The sequence below is a fragment of the Cystoisospora suis genome, assembly GCF_002600585.1.
Source record: "Cystoisospora suis strain Wien I chromosome Unknown contig_901, whole genome shotgun sequence".
Lineage (NCBI taxonomy): Eukaryota > Apicomplexa > Conoidasida > Eucoccidiorida > Sarcocystidae > Cystoisospora > Cystoisospora suis.
Window position 1 is genome coordinate 13,885 of NW_027153702.1, and position 18,700 is coordinate 32,584.

General features: G+C 43.1%; 2 protein-coding genes across 2 annotated transcripts; both read left to right on the forward strand.

Moving 5' to 3' along the window:
* The first annotated feature begins 429 nt into the window (after positions 1-429).
* CSUI_002163 (mc family transporter) lies at positions 430-12,423 on the forward strand. Its single transcript, XM_068062365.1, has 10 exons — positions 430-1,094; positions 1,972-2,280; positions 3,980-4,052; positions 4,542-4,674; positions 5,260-5,484; positions 6,585-6,752; positions 7,796-7,894; positions 9,224-9,942; positions 10,588-10,689; positions 11,312-12,423. The coding sequence occupies exons 2-8, from the start codon at positions 2,196-2,198 to the stop codon at positions 9,425-9,427; spliced, it is 987 nt and encodes a 328-aa protein (XP_067925660.1). The 5' UTR covers positions 430-1,094; positions 1,972-2,195; the 3' UTR covers positions 9,428-9,942; positions 10,588-10,689; positions 11,312-12,423.
* A 3,652-nt stretch (positions 12,424-16,075) lies between these two features.
* Positions 16,076-18,493, forward strand: CSUI_002164 (uncharacterized protein; the record flags this gene model as incomplete). Its single annotated transcript, XM_068062366.1, has 1 exon — positions 16,076-18,493. A coding segment is annotated over exon 1 (1,815 nt), but the record flags the coding sequence as incomplete, so codon positions are not given.
* Between the last annotated feature and the right edge of the window lie 207 nt (positions 18,494-18,700).

Below are 18,700 nucleotides of genomic sequence, written 5' to 3' on the forward strand. Positions count from 1 at the left end.
AGCTGATGAGTTCAAAGGAGAAAAGGAAGAAGAGAGAAAACAGAAAACGAAAGAAAGAAGAAGAAAGGCTTCCTTTCTTGATCTTCCTTCAAAGCTTGAGAAGGAACTTACCACGGGCGTTCCAGACGACAGATCGACGGCTTCAATTCACTCCTTTCTTGTTTCAACTGACTTTTCAAGAGCAGTTTTGAATGGAAGTGGAAGAACAAAAAGAAGAAAACTCATGACACTCGGAAGTTTTGTGAAAAACGAGAGAAGAGAAGTTTAATCAGCTCGAGTCGTTGTTCTTTTCCGGGTGTATATACACCCTGAAGAGGTGTACATACACCTGAATAAGAGTTTAAGAGCGCCGTGGTGAGAGATGCATTCCTTCATTCATCGTCATTCAGTCTCATCATCACTCACTCAAACACACACACAAAAAGAGTCCCTTCTTCTTCTTCCTCTTCCTCTTCTTCTTCTTGTAAACAATTATTCAAACAAATAAATAAATAAATGAAGGAAGGAAGGAAGGACACACAAATCGTTTATTTCTTCATTCATTCCTTCTGCATTCTCATGCATAACTCTCTTTCTCTACTCCGCCTCCTCCTTTCCATTCCTGCCTAGTCCTTTCTTTCTTTCGTTCTTTCTTTCTTCTCTCTCAATCCCCCGTCTTTTTTCATCTTCATTCATGTGCTTGTTCAGAATTAGCGTCATCCGCAGTCTTTTTTCCTTTTCTTCTGTCTTGCAAGTTCTTCTTACCTAGTCGATCGAGAAGAAACAGAAAGACAAGCGAAGGACTCATCTAGGGGGAGGAGTCATAGGAGGAGGAGTAGAGACATTCTTTTTATCTTTCTTTCTCTTCTTCTGTCTCTTAAAGAAGAGAGGGAAGACAATATACATTCTCTTTCTAGGTGTATCCAGTTATCTCTCTATCTCTTCATCTTCTCCCCTTCTTTCACGCCATTACACACGACTGCATCTACACACCTGTTCTTTCTTTCTTTCTTTGTCTTTTCTTTTTCTTCCTCTCCTGGTCTTCTTCTTCTTCACACTTGAGTGTTTCTCGCGACGAAGTCTTCCTCTTCTTTGCCTGCAAACTCCGTAGAAGGGTGAGGTCTTTCTCCGTTGAAAATGATCTAAGCCTTTCACTAACGAAAGAAGGGGCAGTCCAATCTGTCTTTCCTTTCTCCCCTTCTTCTCTTCGGTCTTTTCTTTTCTCTTCTTTACGTGGGAAAGAAAAGAAGGAGAAGATGAAGGAGTTATCTTTGATACGAAAGAAGATAACTAATGCGAGAGAGAGAGAGAGAGAGAGGGGTCTAAGATCACTTAGGAAGGAGAACGATTGCTTCTTCTTCATCCTTTCTCTCTCTCTCATTTTCAGTCCCCTCATAATCTGTCTCTCTCTCCCTTTCTCATTCTTCTTAGCTATCATCTTGCTGTATCAACACGGCGTTAACAAGGAAAGAAAGTTCCTCTTCCCGTTCACATTGGAAAAGGGAGAAAGAGAAAAAGAAAAGGAAACTGAATTGTATTTTCTCTTGTCCTTTCGTCTGTCTTTCTTTTCTTGCTTCCCTTCTATTTTTTCACCATGAGAGAAGAGGTCTAGGAACGAAACATGCGGACGTAACACTTCTCTTCTCTTCTCTCTATATATACATCTCTATGTGGATACATCTCTCTCTATATATATGTATGTATATAGATACACACATCTATCTATATATATATGTATACCTGTCTACTTTTGATGTAGTAGCACGGTATTCTTGTTGTATGGTATTTCTCAGGTGTATGTACACCTTGTTTCTAACTTGGAGTGGCGATACTTTTTTCTTCTCAAGTTAGGCTTGCTTTCTGGGGGTTTGTACATCCATACACTTCATAGAGGAAGAAGAAGCTCTAGAGATCTATCTATTGGACGAGAGAATGAAGATCATCTTCTTTCTTTCTTCTTCTTGTTGCTGTATGTTCCTTCTTCTTCCACAGGTCATCCTCTTTTTCGCAATCTAAATTCTTTGACGTCTCCTTTCTCTTCTTCTCTCTCCTCCTAACTACGTGTGCAGCAGCTTTTCGAAAGCGCTCTTCTTTGTGTATTCTCTTCTTCTTCTTTTGTGCGACTTCTTTCTCTTTTCCTGTAAGAAAGGACAAGAAGAAGAGGGAAAGAATCCATAGAAAGCTCTACAACAGAGAGAGAGAGGAAGAAAGAAAGAATGGCTCCTTCATTTGGCGAGAGAGCAGAGGCGGGTAGTCATAAGACATCGGGAGGAGGTGGGGGACTTAAAGATATTTCAAAAGGTAAGAAACTTGTTGTCTTTTCTTCTTCTTTTCTTTTCTCTTCTCTTTTGGGAATGATGAACACTACTCGCCCGCCTGCACTCCGCTCTACTCTCGTATCTTCTCACCTCTACACCTCCCTCTCCCAAATCTCACATCTATCTTTAATCTATCGTTAATCTATCTATATCTATCTATCTATCTATAATCTATCGTTAATCTATCTATCTATCTATATCTATCTATCTCCAATCTATCGTTAATCTATCTATATTTATCTATCTATCTTTGATGTATGCATCTATCTTGAATCTATCCATCTCTCCTCTATTTATCTATTTCTCTATCTATATATCTGTCAATGTATGCTCTAGGTCTTTGTTTGACTTTCTTCTTCTGCTAGTAGTAGATTTCGTGGGATAGTGTGTGTAGGGTGTCACGAGGTTATTCTCACCCCGATAAAGACTCCCTTTCTCTTATCTTTCCTTCCTTCTGTTTCTCTTTCTTTCCTGTCCTTTCTGGATTTCTTCTTCCCTATCTCTTTCTTTATCATTCATTCTATGCCCTATGTCTCCCCAAAGACCTCTCGGCTATCGGCGGAGAGACTTTTCTTCTTCCTCCTTCTCGTCCTCTGTAGAGGAGAAGAAGAAGAACAGTCTCTGCGTGGGACAGTCGATCGAGAGGTCTTCTATTTCTGTTGAAAGCAAGAAAGAGACCAAAAAAGTCTTTCTATACACAGAGATGAGCGAAGATTTATGTTCTCTCTAACGATGCTTTAGCAAAAGAAGAAGCAGAGGGGGAAGAAGAAGAAGAGGGCAAAGTATCCCATAGATGATATTTTCATCTTATCTCATGTGTCTCTCCTTTTCTTTCTTCGTCATTCTTTCTTGAATTTAGATATAGTGGGAGAGAAAAGAAGACCTCCGACGAGCCAAGCAGAGTAATCAGGTGTACATACACCTACACACGTACACATAGAGATCCAGAGTCATACCCCTAGATAGATATGCAGACTTACGTGCTTATACATAGTGATCTTCATACATGCATATTAGACATACATATCGATCTTCGTCATACATAGATATCCATACCGATATTCATATAGATATTTGGAAATAGATACATAGACCTATTTGGGATAGGTGGATACAGCCGAAGAGGGAGAAGGGACGTCGTCGTCGTCATCTTTGTTGCATGCACAAGTAGAAGAAGAAGTAGATCACCTGAGAACCTCTTCTTTTTCTTTTTCTTTTTCTCAAGAAGCATTTTCTTTTGGCTGTTTTGATCTTTCTTTCCTCCGAAGGATGACGATGAGAAGTCGCACTTTGTCATGCACAAAGCCTTAAACCTCTCACGTAGGGGATAGACAGAAACATAGAAAGAAAGAGAAAGAGAGCGAAGAAATTTTCTTGCTAGGTCTCTTTGTGCCAGAGACCTCAGATCTTTTTCTTTTCTTTCTCTTTTTCTTTCTCTCGCACGTCTTTCTCACTTGCTTCTTTCTCTCTTCTTTCTTTCCTTGTCTTTTCTCATGAAGATAGAGGTAAGATGTGATGTGTCTGTATGTATCTGTACATGTGTATATAGATATCAGTATGTCTGTATGAATCTATGCATCTATACGTGTATATGTATACCTGTATATGTATAGTATGTGTATGTATAGTATGGGTATGTATATATCTCTCTATATATGTATGCATGTGTGTGTACTGTATAGGAGCAGTATTGCAATGTGTGGAGGCAGGGACACTCGGCATGCCATTCGAAGTTTGGAAAACGAGAATGGGAAGGTCAGGACCACCAGCACCTCTCAACTCTCTCTGCCTCTATCTTTCTGTCTCTCTCTCTTTCTCTCTCTCTTCATGTCTCTCTCTGTCTATTTATATGTATGTATGTATATGTATGTGTCTCTCTGTCTATTTATATGTATGTATGTATATGTATGTGTCTCTCTCTCTCTGTCTATTTATATGTATGTAAGTATATGTATGTGTCTCTCTCTCTCTGTCTATTCATATGTATGTAAGTATATGTATGTGTGTCTCTCTCTCTGTCTATTCATATGTATGTAAGTATATGTATGTGTCTCTCTCTCTCTGTCTATTTATAGCTTTTTATGTTTCTTTTTAGCCACGTCAATTCTTCTCTCTATAGAAGACAGTCTCAACTCTGACTATCTACTGTCTATCTATCGACTATGTGCGTACATGGGTTAGCTGTAGCTATAGAGATGTGTATGTTTGACGTGGGAGGGTCTGTTGTCCTTTGTGTGCCTGTAGATATAGAGAAGAGAGTACAATTGACGCGTTTCGGCAGATCTATCGGAGGGGAGGGGTTAAGGCGTACTGGCAAGGCCTTAGTGCCAAGATGGTAGAATCTGCTACTAAGGGAAGTGTCCTTCTGTACTCCAAAGTAAGCTTAATGAAAAAGGACAAAAAGAAAGAATGAGAAAGAAAGAAAGAAAGAAAGAAGTGTGGGCTGCGTGTTCATACACCCGAAGCTGAAGAGGTGGGAGGAAGGGAGAAAAGAAGAAGAAGAAGAAGAGAACGGTAACGCAAGACATGATGTCTCTCCGTGAGATACCTGAAGAATCCTTGAAAGTTCTATCCTTTTCTCATACTGCCACATTCGTAGAGACTTCTATCCTTCTCCTACATATCCATATGTATTCTATATCACTAGCCTACGACGATGTCTGTACATGTATAGAGATAGATAGATTAAAGATAGATAGATTAAAGATAGATTAAAGATAGATAGATATAGATATAGATAGATTAAATATAGATAGGTATAGCGGATGGCTGGGGTGATCTCCTTGGGAAGACGGAGAAAAGATGTGGGAGAGGAATTTTCGTGTTTCTTTCTTCTCTGAGGAAGAGAGAGAGATCTACACAGTCATGGGTCAGATCACGGTAAGAGAAGGCGCTTTGCTTTTTGTTTCTTTTTTCTTTTCTTTTCTTTTCTTTCTTTTCTTCTTTTCTTTCTTTTTGGCAGGAGTTGCTGTTTTCGTTAATGAAGAGGAGTGGCTTCTCGGATACTTCGAGTGGGTTTGTGGCAGGTGCAGGGGGGGGGATTTGCCAGACTGCCGTCATGGGCCCTTGCACGTACGTCGTCACAGCTCTTGTCACTAATACTAGTAAGAATGCAGGTGAAAGAGGAGCAGGAGGAGGAGGAGCGCTACATAAGGTTCAAGAAGTCTGGAAGAGTAAAGGAATCAAGGTAAGTCAGAAAGAAAGAGAAGGAAAGGACAGGATGCATGCGGGGGAAGGTGACGAAGAAGAAGAAGGGAGTAAAGGAATATCAAGAGTGGATAGAGAGAGACAACAAGAAGAAGAAGAATGTGTGTATTTCTTTTTTCTCTCGTCTCTCTTTAACAAGCAGAAGAATAGAAATAGCAGTGACCTCGCAGATGTGGTGGTAATGGTCCTTGCGAATGTCGATCAGTTCCTTTCCATCTGTTGGAAGTTGGGGGATCACGGCATGTCTCTCTATGGATCCGTATATCTCCAGCTATTTCGGGTCTGTCTATCTCTTTGCTTACCTCTCTGTATGTATGTGTATCTGAATCGACATATGTGTCGCTAGGTATCTGTATGTATGTGACTCTGTCTACATCTGTCAATGTACACCTGTGTATGTAACGAGAAGTACGTGCATAGCTCCACGACCGGTCTCTGTCTATAGGTAAGTAGTTTAATACATAGAGACACACAGAGACATCTTTCTATACATATGTTAGGTAAACAGATCTCCGTATGTATCCTTGTCCCATACCACGTTCGTAGTATTCTTCCTTCACATCTCTCTCTTCCTTCTTTCTCTTCTCTGTCTCTTCTTTCTTTGTGTCTTTCTGTCTGTCTGTAAGTCATTCCTAAGCTGATATGACGGCAGGTATATGCTGTATATACGCTACACATGATACAGATGATGTATGGTCTCTTGTGTGATACATGCGCTGCTGTATAAGCCTTGACAGGACCCGGCATGTGATATATATATATATATATTTGGTAGGATAGCATGTGATATATATATATATGTATGGTAGGATAGGAGGTGATCTATATATATATATATGTTAGGATAGGATGTGATATATATATGCATATATATTTGTGTATGGTATGATATGCTATAGGATATGATATGCGTATGTATATATAGAGAGAGAGAGAGATAGATAGATAGATAGATACGTATGTATATAGGGATGGGTATGTATGTATAAAGGATATGCTATGAGTGTAGTGAGGATATATGTGATGGGATGTGGAGTATGATATGCTGTGTGTTTGATGTATGAAACCGTATGAGTGTAGGGATTCTATTCAGGAAGCACAGCGATTGCATGCAGACAAGCGACCAACTGGGCCTCACGCCAGGGATTTACGGAATTCTTTAGATCGACTCTAATGAGAAACAAGAAAAGAGAGGGAGAGGCACCTGCCAAACTTACCAAAGGAGAAGAAATCTTAGCTGGAATTCTCGTAAGAAACTCCCCCGACTCATAAACAGGTAGATTGATTGAAGATAGACAGATAGATAGAAAGCCATGGATATAGATATAGATAGAAGTCAAGACGAGAAAGATTTGGAGAATGAAAGGAGAACGAAGACCGACGTCTTCGGCATTTGGAATCGACATGCCATTGGGGTGCCACATAGAGATATGTAGATACATATATATATATATATAAATATATGTATATATATATATACAAGATTTATGTGTGTCTATCTAGTAGATATGTCATCAAAATGTACGTATAGTATAGGGTGTATTTGGTGTGTATACGTCGATCTCCCCCGTGCATGCAGTTGAAGCTATTCTATTGCTATACTTGAGATCTCCTGCTTTACATGAAGATACACACGCTTTAAAGGTTGATAGGCACACATCGTTTTTGAATAGCCTTATCTGAAGAGATTCACACACTACATACCTGTCTATCTATATCTATGTGTATGAAGGAAGCCTTATGTTCGTAAGACGAGAGGTCGTACGGCTAAGTGAGGATCGCTATATAGTTCTTCATGTATACCTAGAGGCGTACATGCATGTCGTACATACGTATATATGTATGTATATATATATATGTATATATGTATGGATATGTCTTCGATAGATCATAGAAGAGGTTATGTGTATGGAGTGTGTGATCCCCTTCCAAGTGTAGAGACACGTGAGGGGAGAAAAACCAGGGGAGAGAAAAAGAAAGATTCTATCAAACAGGAAGTCCCCTCCACTTCTTCTTCTTCTTTTCCAATCTCTTTCTCTACTCTCGCGTGTGTAGACATCTCCGAATATAAGCCGACCCAATCTCTGTGAAGTGAAGAGTAGAGAGAAAGATTTCTTGCTATCCTTCTGAAAAGGAAAGAGGAGTTCTTCTGGATGAGAAATCCAGTCTCTCTAGCTTCTCTCGTTGTTTCAGCTTTTTTATCTTACTATTCTCTTGCGTCTTTCTTGTCTTTCTTGTCTTTCTTTTTCTTTTTTTTTCTCCTTTCTTCTCGTCTGTATGTTGGGGTGTAGGGAGGTACAGTATCGACGTGGAACCAGCCATTTGAAGTAGCCCGCATTCACATGCAAGCAGCGGCAAACGAAGGAAGAGCAGAAAAGAATCTCCTCCAGGTAAATTCATCCATGGCCGATAAGGAGCCTATACATCATCTTCACCCATCCAACAGAGAGGAAAGAAAGAAAGAAGAGTGATCTAGCTCTTCGAAAAGGGAGCTCTCTAGACGGGGAGATAGAGTTACCGATATAGATCTCTCACTATGAATGACACCAAGAATATTAGAGCAGATAGACAGATTAAAGATAGATAGATAGATTAAAGATAGATTAAAGATAGATACTCGGTCTAAGATAAAGAGGAGATGCATGCATGGATGTACGTATAAATATATATTTGTATATGGATCTATATATGGGTATACTGTAGAGTAGCTGAGGCAACATAATATGTAGGGAGTTTGTTTTCAATCGAATACATCGCTGAAAGATAAATAGATAGATATAGATTTACATAGATATCTAGATATATGGATGGAGGTTTATAGTTGGTAATACACCTGCTGTGTAAGAAGTTTGGATGCGCATGCATGTAAATAAAGAGACAAGCAATCTAATAGCAAACATGCATAGCTATCTATCCATCTATGATGTATATCTGTCTATATCAATAGATATACATATACATACCTATGATAATCTTGACATATGTGTAGTAAAGAGAAGTTGTATGACGTAGGTGATGAACCTGACCTAGGTCAACATTTGCTTCTTCGTCTTTTTTCTCTTATACTACAGCTGCGAGGTACATAAGCACCCGCCTATGCCAATACGAAGTGTCTCCTTGTCTCTTGCTTCTTCTTCTCCTTCTTCCTCGTCGTTGTCATGTCCTCACCTCTCTTTTCTCTCTCTCTAGGCTGCAATCTCTCTCTATATAATGCGTGCTTACCTCCCCCTTATCATCATTTTGTTATCTATATCTTCACCTTCTTTGACCTACCTAGCTATCTGCTTATCTTTAATCGATCGTCTTCAGTCTTTCTTTTATCTATCTTGCATCTCTCTATTAATCTGTCTATCTCCCGTTAATCTATCCCTCTATCATCTTCAGGCTGTGTATCTCCAGTCTGCTTTTACCTATCTATCTGCTGTTAATCTATCAGTTATCTCTCATCTCTCTTTGTTGTATGTCTCTACTATTCTATCTAGATCTCGTCTTACGATCTTTTTCCTATTCTCCACCCCTCCTCTTCTTCTCTCTTTGAAACAGAAGGATGTGCTTTCGCGCTCGTATCTTCTTCTTCTTCCGTCTCTATCTCTCCTCTTCTCATCTACTTCTTTCTTCTTCTCTTTGAGTGTTCTGTATAAACATATATATACATATATATATATACGTATATATATATATATAGGTGTCTTTCATTGTTTGGTGTATGTAATGTGTAGGCCTTTCAGAAGATCGTGAGACAGGATGGATTCTCTGGTCTGTTTAAAGGCCTCGTACCGCGTATAGGCCTGGGGGTGTGGCAGACTCTCTTCATGGTGACTGGCTCGAAGCTTCTCAGAGAACATCTAAACTGGTACGGCTCACCTAAAGACACATTCATACCGAGGAAAGCAAGAAGCCTTTATCTACCACTCCTGCACTGAAGACCGATAAGACGAGTGACGCCTCCACCTCTTCCTCTTCGTCCTTTCCTAAGAAGCAGGACGCAGAAGATTCTCAGAAGAAAGAACAAGAAGATGAGACAAAGGACAGCCTCTATTATACAGGTATCATGAAGAGAGTGAATGAGATAGCCGATATCAAACGCAAAAATCACTTTGCAAGTCTCAAGGCGCATGCGGCTGCGCATGCAGCAGGAGCAAAAGGAGGTCAGAAGAAGGTAGCGGCGCTAACGGAAGAAGAGAAGAGATCTCTAGATCAAGAAGAAGAAAAACTGCGAAAGGAATTAAAAGAAGCTGGATATCTCGAGTTCATTGAGGTTGTCAAGCCATGGAGATTGCATGGAGGAAAGACAGGAGAGGAGAAAGAGCAGGAAGGCCTAACTGCAAAGAAGAAGATCGTCAAGAGAAGAGAAGATGAAGAAGAACTCGAAGAAGAAGATCAAGATGAAAGAAGAGATTATTGGCTCGAAGCTCTTCAAGCGGAGCTCCCGTCATGGGTATGCAGTTAACACCTTCTCGTCTCCCCTCAGTCAGTTAGCTAGGATAGAGAGCTCAAAGATAGAGAGATAGTTAGACCAAAGATTGATAGATAGATAGATATGTCTATCTGTACATGCATCTCTTGCTATTTTAGTAATCTTCTTTTTCTCTGTGATGGTAGACCTTGCTCCTATTTTCTTGAATCGTCCATCATAGAGGGCCATATTTACATGTCTATCTACCTATTCATAGCCACACGCACGCCTAGCCAATCACTTGGATAAAATACAGCTATCATTCTATTTGACCTATACTCGGAGGTGTGCGTCGTTCAGTGAAGACTTGAACCTTCCGGGACTTTCTTTCTTTCATACAGGCTCAGGCCCCGTGGATACACCTATATGCTTGTTCATATATATCTACGTATACCTCGCTCTCTCTCTATATGTATGTACATATGTACAGGTATACTACGGGTGTGTATATGTGTGTGGACGTCGATCTTGTCTGTGATGGCTTATGTGTGTATTTTCGCTCTTTTTCTCTTCCTCTGCCGCTTCGTCATGTGTGAGGGGGTGGTGTACATACAGTGGACATGGGTGTTTGTTGTCCCATCTGTTTTTTCTTTTGCGTTGCATGTGCGTGCGTGCCTGTGCATGCAGCCTTCAGATTTGAAGATCGATGACTTAGCGACTCGAGCTGAGTGTACAGAGAGAGGGTGGGATAAACGCCATGACGCCATCGTGAAGCTTCTCGATGAAGTTGTAAGGAAGAAAAGACCAAACCGTCTCTCCTTTTTCCTCACTTTGCATGCATCTCAGCTGCACGCAGTGGTCTGCTAGTTGGAGCGCGTGCATGCAGTATCCCCTCTCTAGCATCCTTTTGGATAGACTTCTCCAGCTACTTCTCTTTCGAGGAGAGAGACCTGTGCCATTGCAGGTGGATATACAGATATCAATGTATATGTATATACATGATTCAGTGCGTCCATAGAGCCATCCTTGTCTTCATCAAGAAGTAGGGCGGCGGTCGTGTAGTCCATGATGCATGCATGCGTTTAGATTCTTCTGCATATCGCCACGACAAGGAATTCGGCCGATTGAAATGTATGCGTGCATGCATGCATGCAGTATTTTTCTTTTTTCCGATGTGTATCTCCGACTTTTCACAACTTTTCTCCGGTCTCTTTGCTAGAGCATGAACACAGTCGATCCATTTGGACAGATTTCCTTATTCTTCCCGATAGTTACAACAATGACAGCAACGAAGTTCTTTCGGGTGTATGTACGCCAGGAGGGATGGGTGCATTGCCTGCATGTATCCGTAGCACCAAGGTGATCGCAGTCATTTTAAGAATGCAAATTGTCTTCTTTTGTTTTCTTCCAGGACGGAGATGAAGAAAGAACAGGTCGAGGCATTTCAGTAGGAACTATCATCTTCTTCGGCTCTCTCTTTCTACGGTGGTATTCGGGGAGTAGTTGAAGGACTTCGTCAGAGAAAGTAAAAGATTTCTGACTTCTTTCCGTTTGGTCTGTACATACACCCGAGGCTGATCATGAGGAGAGAAGAGAAGAGGAAGAGGAGGTCAAGATGACAGGTGTGAACTCAGCTTAAGAGCAAAAGAGAAGATCAGATAATGAGTTAGCTATTTACTATTCTTTTCATTCTATTGTTTGCTTTCACATCGGAGAACAATCATAATCTCATCTTCCTTGGTGACTATCGGCATAGAAGAAAACTGTCCTTCGTCAGTCATACTGATATAACACATGTAGGTATATATGTGTATATATATATACATATATATATATATGTGAATGTGTATATACATACAAGTGTCTTATGCAAATGTAGTTGTATGTGTGTATTTGAAGGCATGCATGCAATGCCGGTGTATATATGAAGAGATATATATTGGCGGACTTGTATAAGGCTCTATCTCTGTATGGACTCACGTGCGTCGATGTATAGATACATACATGGGTATATGTATTCGAATGTGTATATGTATATGCCTGTCACCGACTACTCTCTTGAGCTACATTCCATCGCTAGAGTGAAGCAGAGGAACAAGAAGTTTCTTTCATTTGAGAGGGAGAAGTGCGTACCTACCTTCTCTTTTTCTTATGAAACAAGAAGAGAGAGGACAGAGAGAATGCATGCGACTGCTACTGTTCTTCTCTTGGGTAGAGAAACCGGCCTCTTCCATACGCTTTTTGCTTACCCCTTCAGTGTGTGTGTATTTGCCGATGCTTTGTCTACGTCGCAAAAGGTGTTGAAGATTTTCTTTCGTTTTGAAAAGAGAGATTGTCTCCCGCCATAAGTTTTTTCTTTCCTTTCATACATCCTTGCATCTCGATTTTGTTCCTTTCCTTGGGGTGACCTCCCAATGATCCTGAGATCGATGGTCGCCTAACCTCTGTTTGTGTCTTCGCTCGATCAACTCGCTAAGACTGTCGTCGATGAATTTGTATGAGAGAGCCAAGAGAAGAAAGGAGAAAAGAAATAGCAGACGAAAGCCTTTCTTTCTTCTTCTGAAAAGAGAGATTTCTGGTAATAGAGGGTCTCCTTCCTGTCACGAGGAACGTCAGTGTGAGGACCTCACCTTGTCATAAGGGGTTCGAGGTGTATATACACACCACTTTTCTTCGACGAAAAGAAGGAGGAAAAGGTTGCTGTCTTCTTCCTGTCTATAGATAGATGTTAGATACGTAGATAGATAGATACAAGAATAGAAAACAGATTCAAGATCAGTAGATGATAGATAGATAGATAGATGAATATTGGACTCAAATGCAGATAGATGATAGATACATAGACAGCCGATTCAAGATAGATAGATCACTTGATAGATAAAGATAGATAGGGATGTCTTTCCTGTTAGGATCGAAAATGCTAAGAACCTCATTACTGAGCAGAGCACGACATAGAGGTGCACGACCGACGGCTCGCGTGTTTCTTTGAGAACGTTGAGAGGAGAGATTCCTAATTAAGTGTTTCCACATAGATTGTTTGTCCGTTCTTCATCTTTCCTCGCTATCTGCATGGCTCGTAGTAGAAGTAGTAACAGAAAGCTGAAGGAAAAGACGGCCGATGCTTTTGTATGATGTACAATCGAATGGCGTATCCGAGCGAAGTAGAAGAGAGACTTCTTTGGCTCTGTAAGAAGACGCCGAAAGAGATTGACATCATCGTCATAAAGAACGGTGGTACTCGGACTACTGGCTGGGGGCGAGAGCATGTCTTTCTTCTTCTCCCCTGGATGTGAAAGAGAAACAAGCGGGAGACAAGGGGAGGGGTGGGGAGTATGGATGGATGCATGCATCTTGATCAAAGGGGTGAGAAGTATGAACGGATGCATGCGTCCTGGTGTGAGAGAGATTACAGTCTTGTTAGGAGGGGGAAGAGACGTTCAGAGGCAGCTTTCGTGCTGATAGGATAAGGAAGATGAATCGACAAGCGAGACAAAGTAGAACTGGACGACGAAGAAGGAACCCTCAGGGGCATAAGCAGATGTTTATGAATGAGACATCAAGAAGAAACTCTCAAAATCTCTCTCCCTCTCTCACTTCCGTCAAAAAATACAAGATAAGATGCTCCGGTTCTATGCTGTTGTGACATAGAGAGCTGTCTAGACTGCCCTACAAATGTTTGCACTATCATAACGCGACGAGAGCGAATCTATTAGGAATAAGCTTACACACTCGTAAGTCATTCACAGGACCCTTAGGTTCATCCGGCTATGCACTTCACAGAGTTGGTATAGGGACAGAAGCAGCATGTTCTCAGCAGGTGCCTCCTTCAAGTTCGCACGAACTGGGGGAGCGCATCTCGAAACCCTGTCCTTGGCGGAGATTCGCCTCAATTCTACAGCACTTCTCAACTGCCGTCGTAGGTATATCTGTCTCTCTCTATATGTATATTCAAATATATTCAATTTCTATACACTGTTTACATACGTTTATGTATGGTAGTCGTGAATAGCCATCCACACCGTATAGAGAGCTCTATGGAAGCCGGAGAATGGCCCCCTAGTGATCGATATGCAAAAGAAGCAGCGCGATGCGTGATGTGTCTCGAAGGCTTCTACTACCACTACTACAGTAATGACCACTACTTCCACTAGTATTATTATGTGTAATTGTACATGGACCCTTTGGTTAGTCGAACTCCGCTACGAGACCTTGTTCCCAGGAGGCCACTACTGCTAACTTCTACATCTTGTAAGATCTAGTTCCTGACCCTCGAACTACACCATCACCCTTCTTTCCTGTCTCGTGCTCCTGCTTCCAACTATAGTTTTGAGACTGAGGAGTACCCCGCAGACGACTTTCAAGAGACTCGCCGCAAAAGCTGCTGAAGCAGGTGCTATCTCCAGACTGCCGATGATGCCTCGTGTCGTGTTGCTCCTAGTGGTAGTAGTTACGAGCCTGTCGCTGGTCAGTAAAACTCAGATACAGCAGGTGCTGACCACGCGACGGAAGTCCCCCTCGTTCCACTGGCCTCGTCTGAATGCGTTCATACCATGAGAGACGGGAAGGCAAGTCAGCATAGTGTGGTGGCGCAGCGGAAAAACAAGACGCTTGAACCCTGTGAAGAAACGACGACTCTCGCGAAGTCGAGGGGGAGCAAGACCAGAAGGCCGGCACCCGTGCCTGTTAACTGTTCAAGGTTTTGACCTCTTGCACGCAACGGCCGGTCTCTTACCCACCACCACCACTGTCTAGATACAACATGTGAAGTCAACGCAGAGTACTGCACGGATACTCCCTAGACGACACTTATACCCCAAGGACACACGGCATTGCAGCCCTCCTACTACCCAGATTTCAGCGTATACGGCCGTCCTAGTGAAAGAAAGCCCCTGTCGTGAGGACTATGCGTTGCCAGCTTATTTTAGATGCAGTGAGTAAGCATCTTGATTTCTGTTCAGCAGGAAGGCATGCTGCCCCTCCCCTCCGTAGGCTGGCTTGGCTTCGGAATAAGGGACTGTGTAACCCCTCCAGCGCGCCGCCGTCCGCAATGGGCCGCGCCGTGCTTTGACCAGGGAGTAGTCGCAGAAAGAAAATAGCTCTAGCGTGAGGAGTGTTATGTTGCTCTGTCCGTTAGCTGCCTGGTGTGCTATGCATGGATCGCCGGCCAGAGGGGACCGGGGCGTCTCTAGTAGGTTCTGCTGGTGACTCTACGGACGGGCGGACAGATATGAACTTCTGCTATTCCATTTGTTCTGGATTGCGCTGCTGCGTCAAGTGTCGTGCAGGCCCGCGGCCGTACCGGCGGGTCAAACAGTCAGCTCTAAGACTTGAGCCACAAATCTTCAGGACTGAATAATGATGTTCTTCTTGGGGTGGTTACTTTTCTCCTGAGTGTTTGCCAACTTGAGCATTCAAGTCCCCGGGTCGGGAAAAAGCAGAGAGATTCTCTTCCGCCTGTGTTTGTCCCCCCTCCTCCCCGTGTGCGACGCCGAGTGGCTGATCTCCTTATCTTTCTAACGTGCTTCGGACAAATTTCCCGTCGGCGTCGCTTCTTCCGGGCACTACAGACGGCGCAGTCCGTTGAGCCCCGGAGAGGTTAGGAGCGATATCTCCTAGCTTTGACCAACGAAGGCTCTGGTGTGAGTGATGAGTCGGTGTGTTGATATGCATGGAATTCCTTGGTTGCGGCTGTGCTGGAGTGGACTGCCCGGCGGAAGGCTTGAAGAATCTCGTTTAGGGGGGTGTTGTGCTTGTGAGGAGTCATCGTGAGGCAGAGAACAGACAGATAGGGGCCTTTGTACGCCTCTGCTTCTTTTATGACACTTCCCTTCTCTTTCTCTCAAACTGTTTTTGTCTGTACCCTGACCACTTGCGCCTGTAGTGTACGTCCCTGAACATGTTTCGAAGGGAAGAGAGAAAGATCTCTGTCTCTCTTGCTTTAATGAAGAAGAGAAGAAAACCAAAGAAGTCCTATGCAGGAAGATAGAACACTGAAGACACTGTAGTCCTCTACCCCTCTGTTTGGGGGGGGGGGAAGCTTCCCCTCTAGTTTTAGTGACCCTGACAACGGGGCACCTGGGGTGGCAGTAGGTATCCTCCGCCCATCGTCATCGACAGTGCTGCGGAGGATCGACAGTGTTGCAGCTAGTAGCGTGTCAGGTTTCCAAAGATTCTTCGCTGACGTCTCTTTCACCTTCCATTTCCCATGAAGTGAAGAGTTTCTCTTTTCTGAAGTTGTTTGCTTGTTTGCTAAGTTAGTTAGCAAGTCAACGGAAGTATAGAGGAGTCGCGTCTCGGCGAGAGCAGGCTCGACTTTCGTGTGTCGCCTCTTTTTCTCTCCCTTTCTCGTCTACAGTTCTCCCCGGTGGCTCGTTCGGCTTCTCTTCTTGATGTTTCTTCCGTTTTCTCGAAATCCATTCTTCTTTCAATTCAATAGAAAGACAGCGTTTCTCTAACGTATCACCTTCGAGCTGGGGGGGAAGAAACGCGGGCTGTCCGCCGCTGTCCGCTACCGCCGCCGTGAATGAATGAAGGTACTGTGGTTGGATGGCATGCGGTCTAGGAGAGAGTTAAGACTCATGAGATTCTAGAGCAACGAGTGGGTGAACAGGGAACGTTTTCCGAAGAGATGTCTGGAGAATCCTCATCCGTGAAGAAAAGCTCTCTAAGCTGAGACGGAAGAGACTGTAGGGTGGTTTGGGCTCGTACTCTACAAGAGAGAATGACATTTGAATAAGCTATCTTCACCCTCGTCAATGAAGTTCAACCTCCTTCAGACATGAACAAGATGCTAATGAGGCAAAAACGTTTCTCTCTTCTCAGAAAGTCTTTTCTCTTCTCTTGCTGCGTGATTCTTCTCTCGTCTTGTCCGTCTTCTAAGAGATCGAGCGAAGATGGCAAGGAGAATCACAGTTCTTTTGCTTCTGTCTCATTCCTCGTCGTGAGAGGTCAACCTTATCCTGATGACTCCTCTTTGCCCATCATCTCACGAGGTGTACGTACACCTGAAGATGTTGACCCCGCCGTAAGTCAGCCGGACGCCTCTTCTTCTCGTCCTTCCCCCTCTTATTCTCCGAGTGCTCTTTCCACGAAAGAAGAAGAAAAGGACGTAGAGAAGATGCGTTCTTCTTCTTCTTCTTCCTCTTCTTCAGCTTCGTTCATGGAGACGAGACGGCTGGGAATCGCATGGGTTTCGGATGTACATCTTGACCCCTACTACTCAGCTACAGCAAGCATCTCTACCTACTGTAGAGAGAAGCCCCCTCCCGCGGATTACAGAACAAAAGAGCACAACAGAGAGAAAGGGAAGGGCGGAAAGAGATCTGAAGAAATAAACAAGAAGACGACTCACGAGGGTATCGTGAATGGACATGACGATACACCTGAAAAGAAGAGGAAAGAACGAAAGACATTCCATGAAGAGAATGACAAGGCAAGAGAAGAAAAGCAAAATGAAAGAGAAAGAAAAGAGAAAAAGAGAGGCGGAACTAAAGAACACCATCGTAGGATGAATTACAGTAAGGTAAAACGAACTGAGGGACAGCTCATTGATAAGACCACTCTCTCTACTCTCTCAAAGAATGAAAGGTCCTATCTCTCTTCCTCTTCGTCTTCTTCTTTCTCATCTTTGCTTTCTCTCTCTCATGATTTGTATGCAACTACCACGTCGAACAGTCTGCAGAGTCTTGAAGAAGAAGAAGACGAAGATCTCTTCCTCTATTCTCATAGCACATGGCTGGCCGAGGAGACCTATCCGTCTATAGGCCGAGGGGGATGTGATTCTTCTCCTTTGCTTACAGAGATTGTCTTAGACGATATTCTCAGCAAAGTGATTGCAAGTAGAAGAGGAAGAAGAGCTGAACGCAGAAGAGACGACACAGGAGAGAAAGCAGGAGGAGAAAGAAGAAGACAGCAGAGAGAAGAAAGGTCTCTCAACAGAAGGAAGGAAAGACTACCTGGGAGAAAAGATCTTCCTAGTGGGGATAAGTCAGAGAGAGAGAACGTTTCGAAGAGCGGCGAGAAGAAGACACCACCCGAGACAGGGGAGATCAGCTCACTATTCTCAGCTTCTTCCTCCTCACTATCGTCTTTAAAGACAAGGAGAGATTACGAGGATTTCTCTGCAAGGGCTATGCATGCACGCGAGCTTTCAAGTCTGGGGAGAAGCCGAGAGAGAGAAGAAGAAGACGACGAGAGACAGGGCGAGATAACGAGAGAGACTCCGTTCTTAAGAGGACGGCTAGAAAGAGCGGAAGACAGCAGCGAGAATGAGAAGCAGAGAACAGACAAGGAGCAGAGAGAAGAGATGGTCGGGAAGGGACCCAAAGAATCACCTGAGAAAGAAAGTGGAGCCCAAGAAGAAGATGAAGACCAGGGGGATGATGCGGAAGTCGAAAAGGAAGAAAAACAAAGCTATGTGGATCACGGGGAGGAAGACGTTGAAAAAGAAGATGAAGAGGAGTCGACTGTCACCCCACAACAATCGACTTTGCCTCCAATCGATACACTTCTACTCACTGGAGACTTCGCTGCACATTACGGAGACTTTCAACCCGAGAAACGGTCTCTCCTCTCCTCTACAACTTCTCTCCCACGTTCCTCTTCTATCTATCTATCTTTAATCTATCTATCTATCTATCTTTAATCTATCTATCTATCTTTAATCTATCTATCTATCTATCTATCTTTAATCTATCTATTTCCCCTTCTTCCGGTCGTGTGTCTCGCCGAACCGGCCGGTCGTTCCGCCCCCCCTGGGAGGCGTGGTCTCCGGCCGTTTTCCCAGGGCCTTCTAAGGCTA

Coding starts and splice junctions, on each gene's coding strand:
- CSUI_002163 (XM_068062365.1), top strand. CDS start 2,196: ATGGCTCCTTCATTTGGCGAGAGAGCAGAGGCGGGTAGTCATAAGACA. Junction 6,753..7,795: donor AAATCTTAGCTGGAATTCTC/GTAAGAAACTCC, acceptor GTTGGGGTGTAG/GGAGGTACAGTATCGACGTG. Junction 7,895..9,223: donor CAGAAAAGAATCTCCTCCAG/GTAAATTCATCC, acceptor TGTAATGTGTAG/GCCTTTCAGAAGATCGTGAG.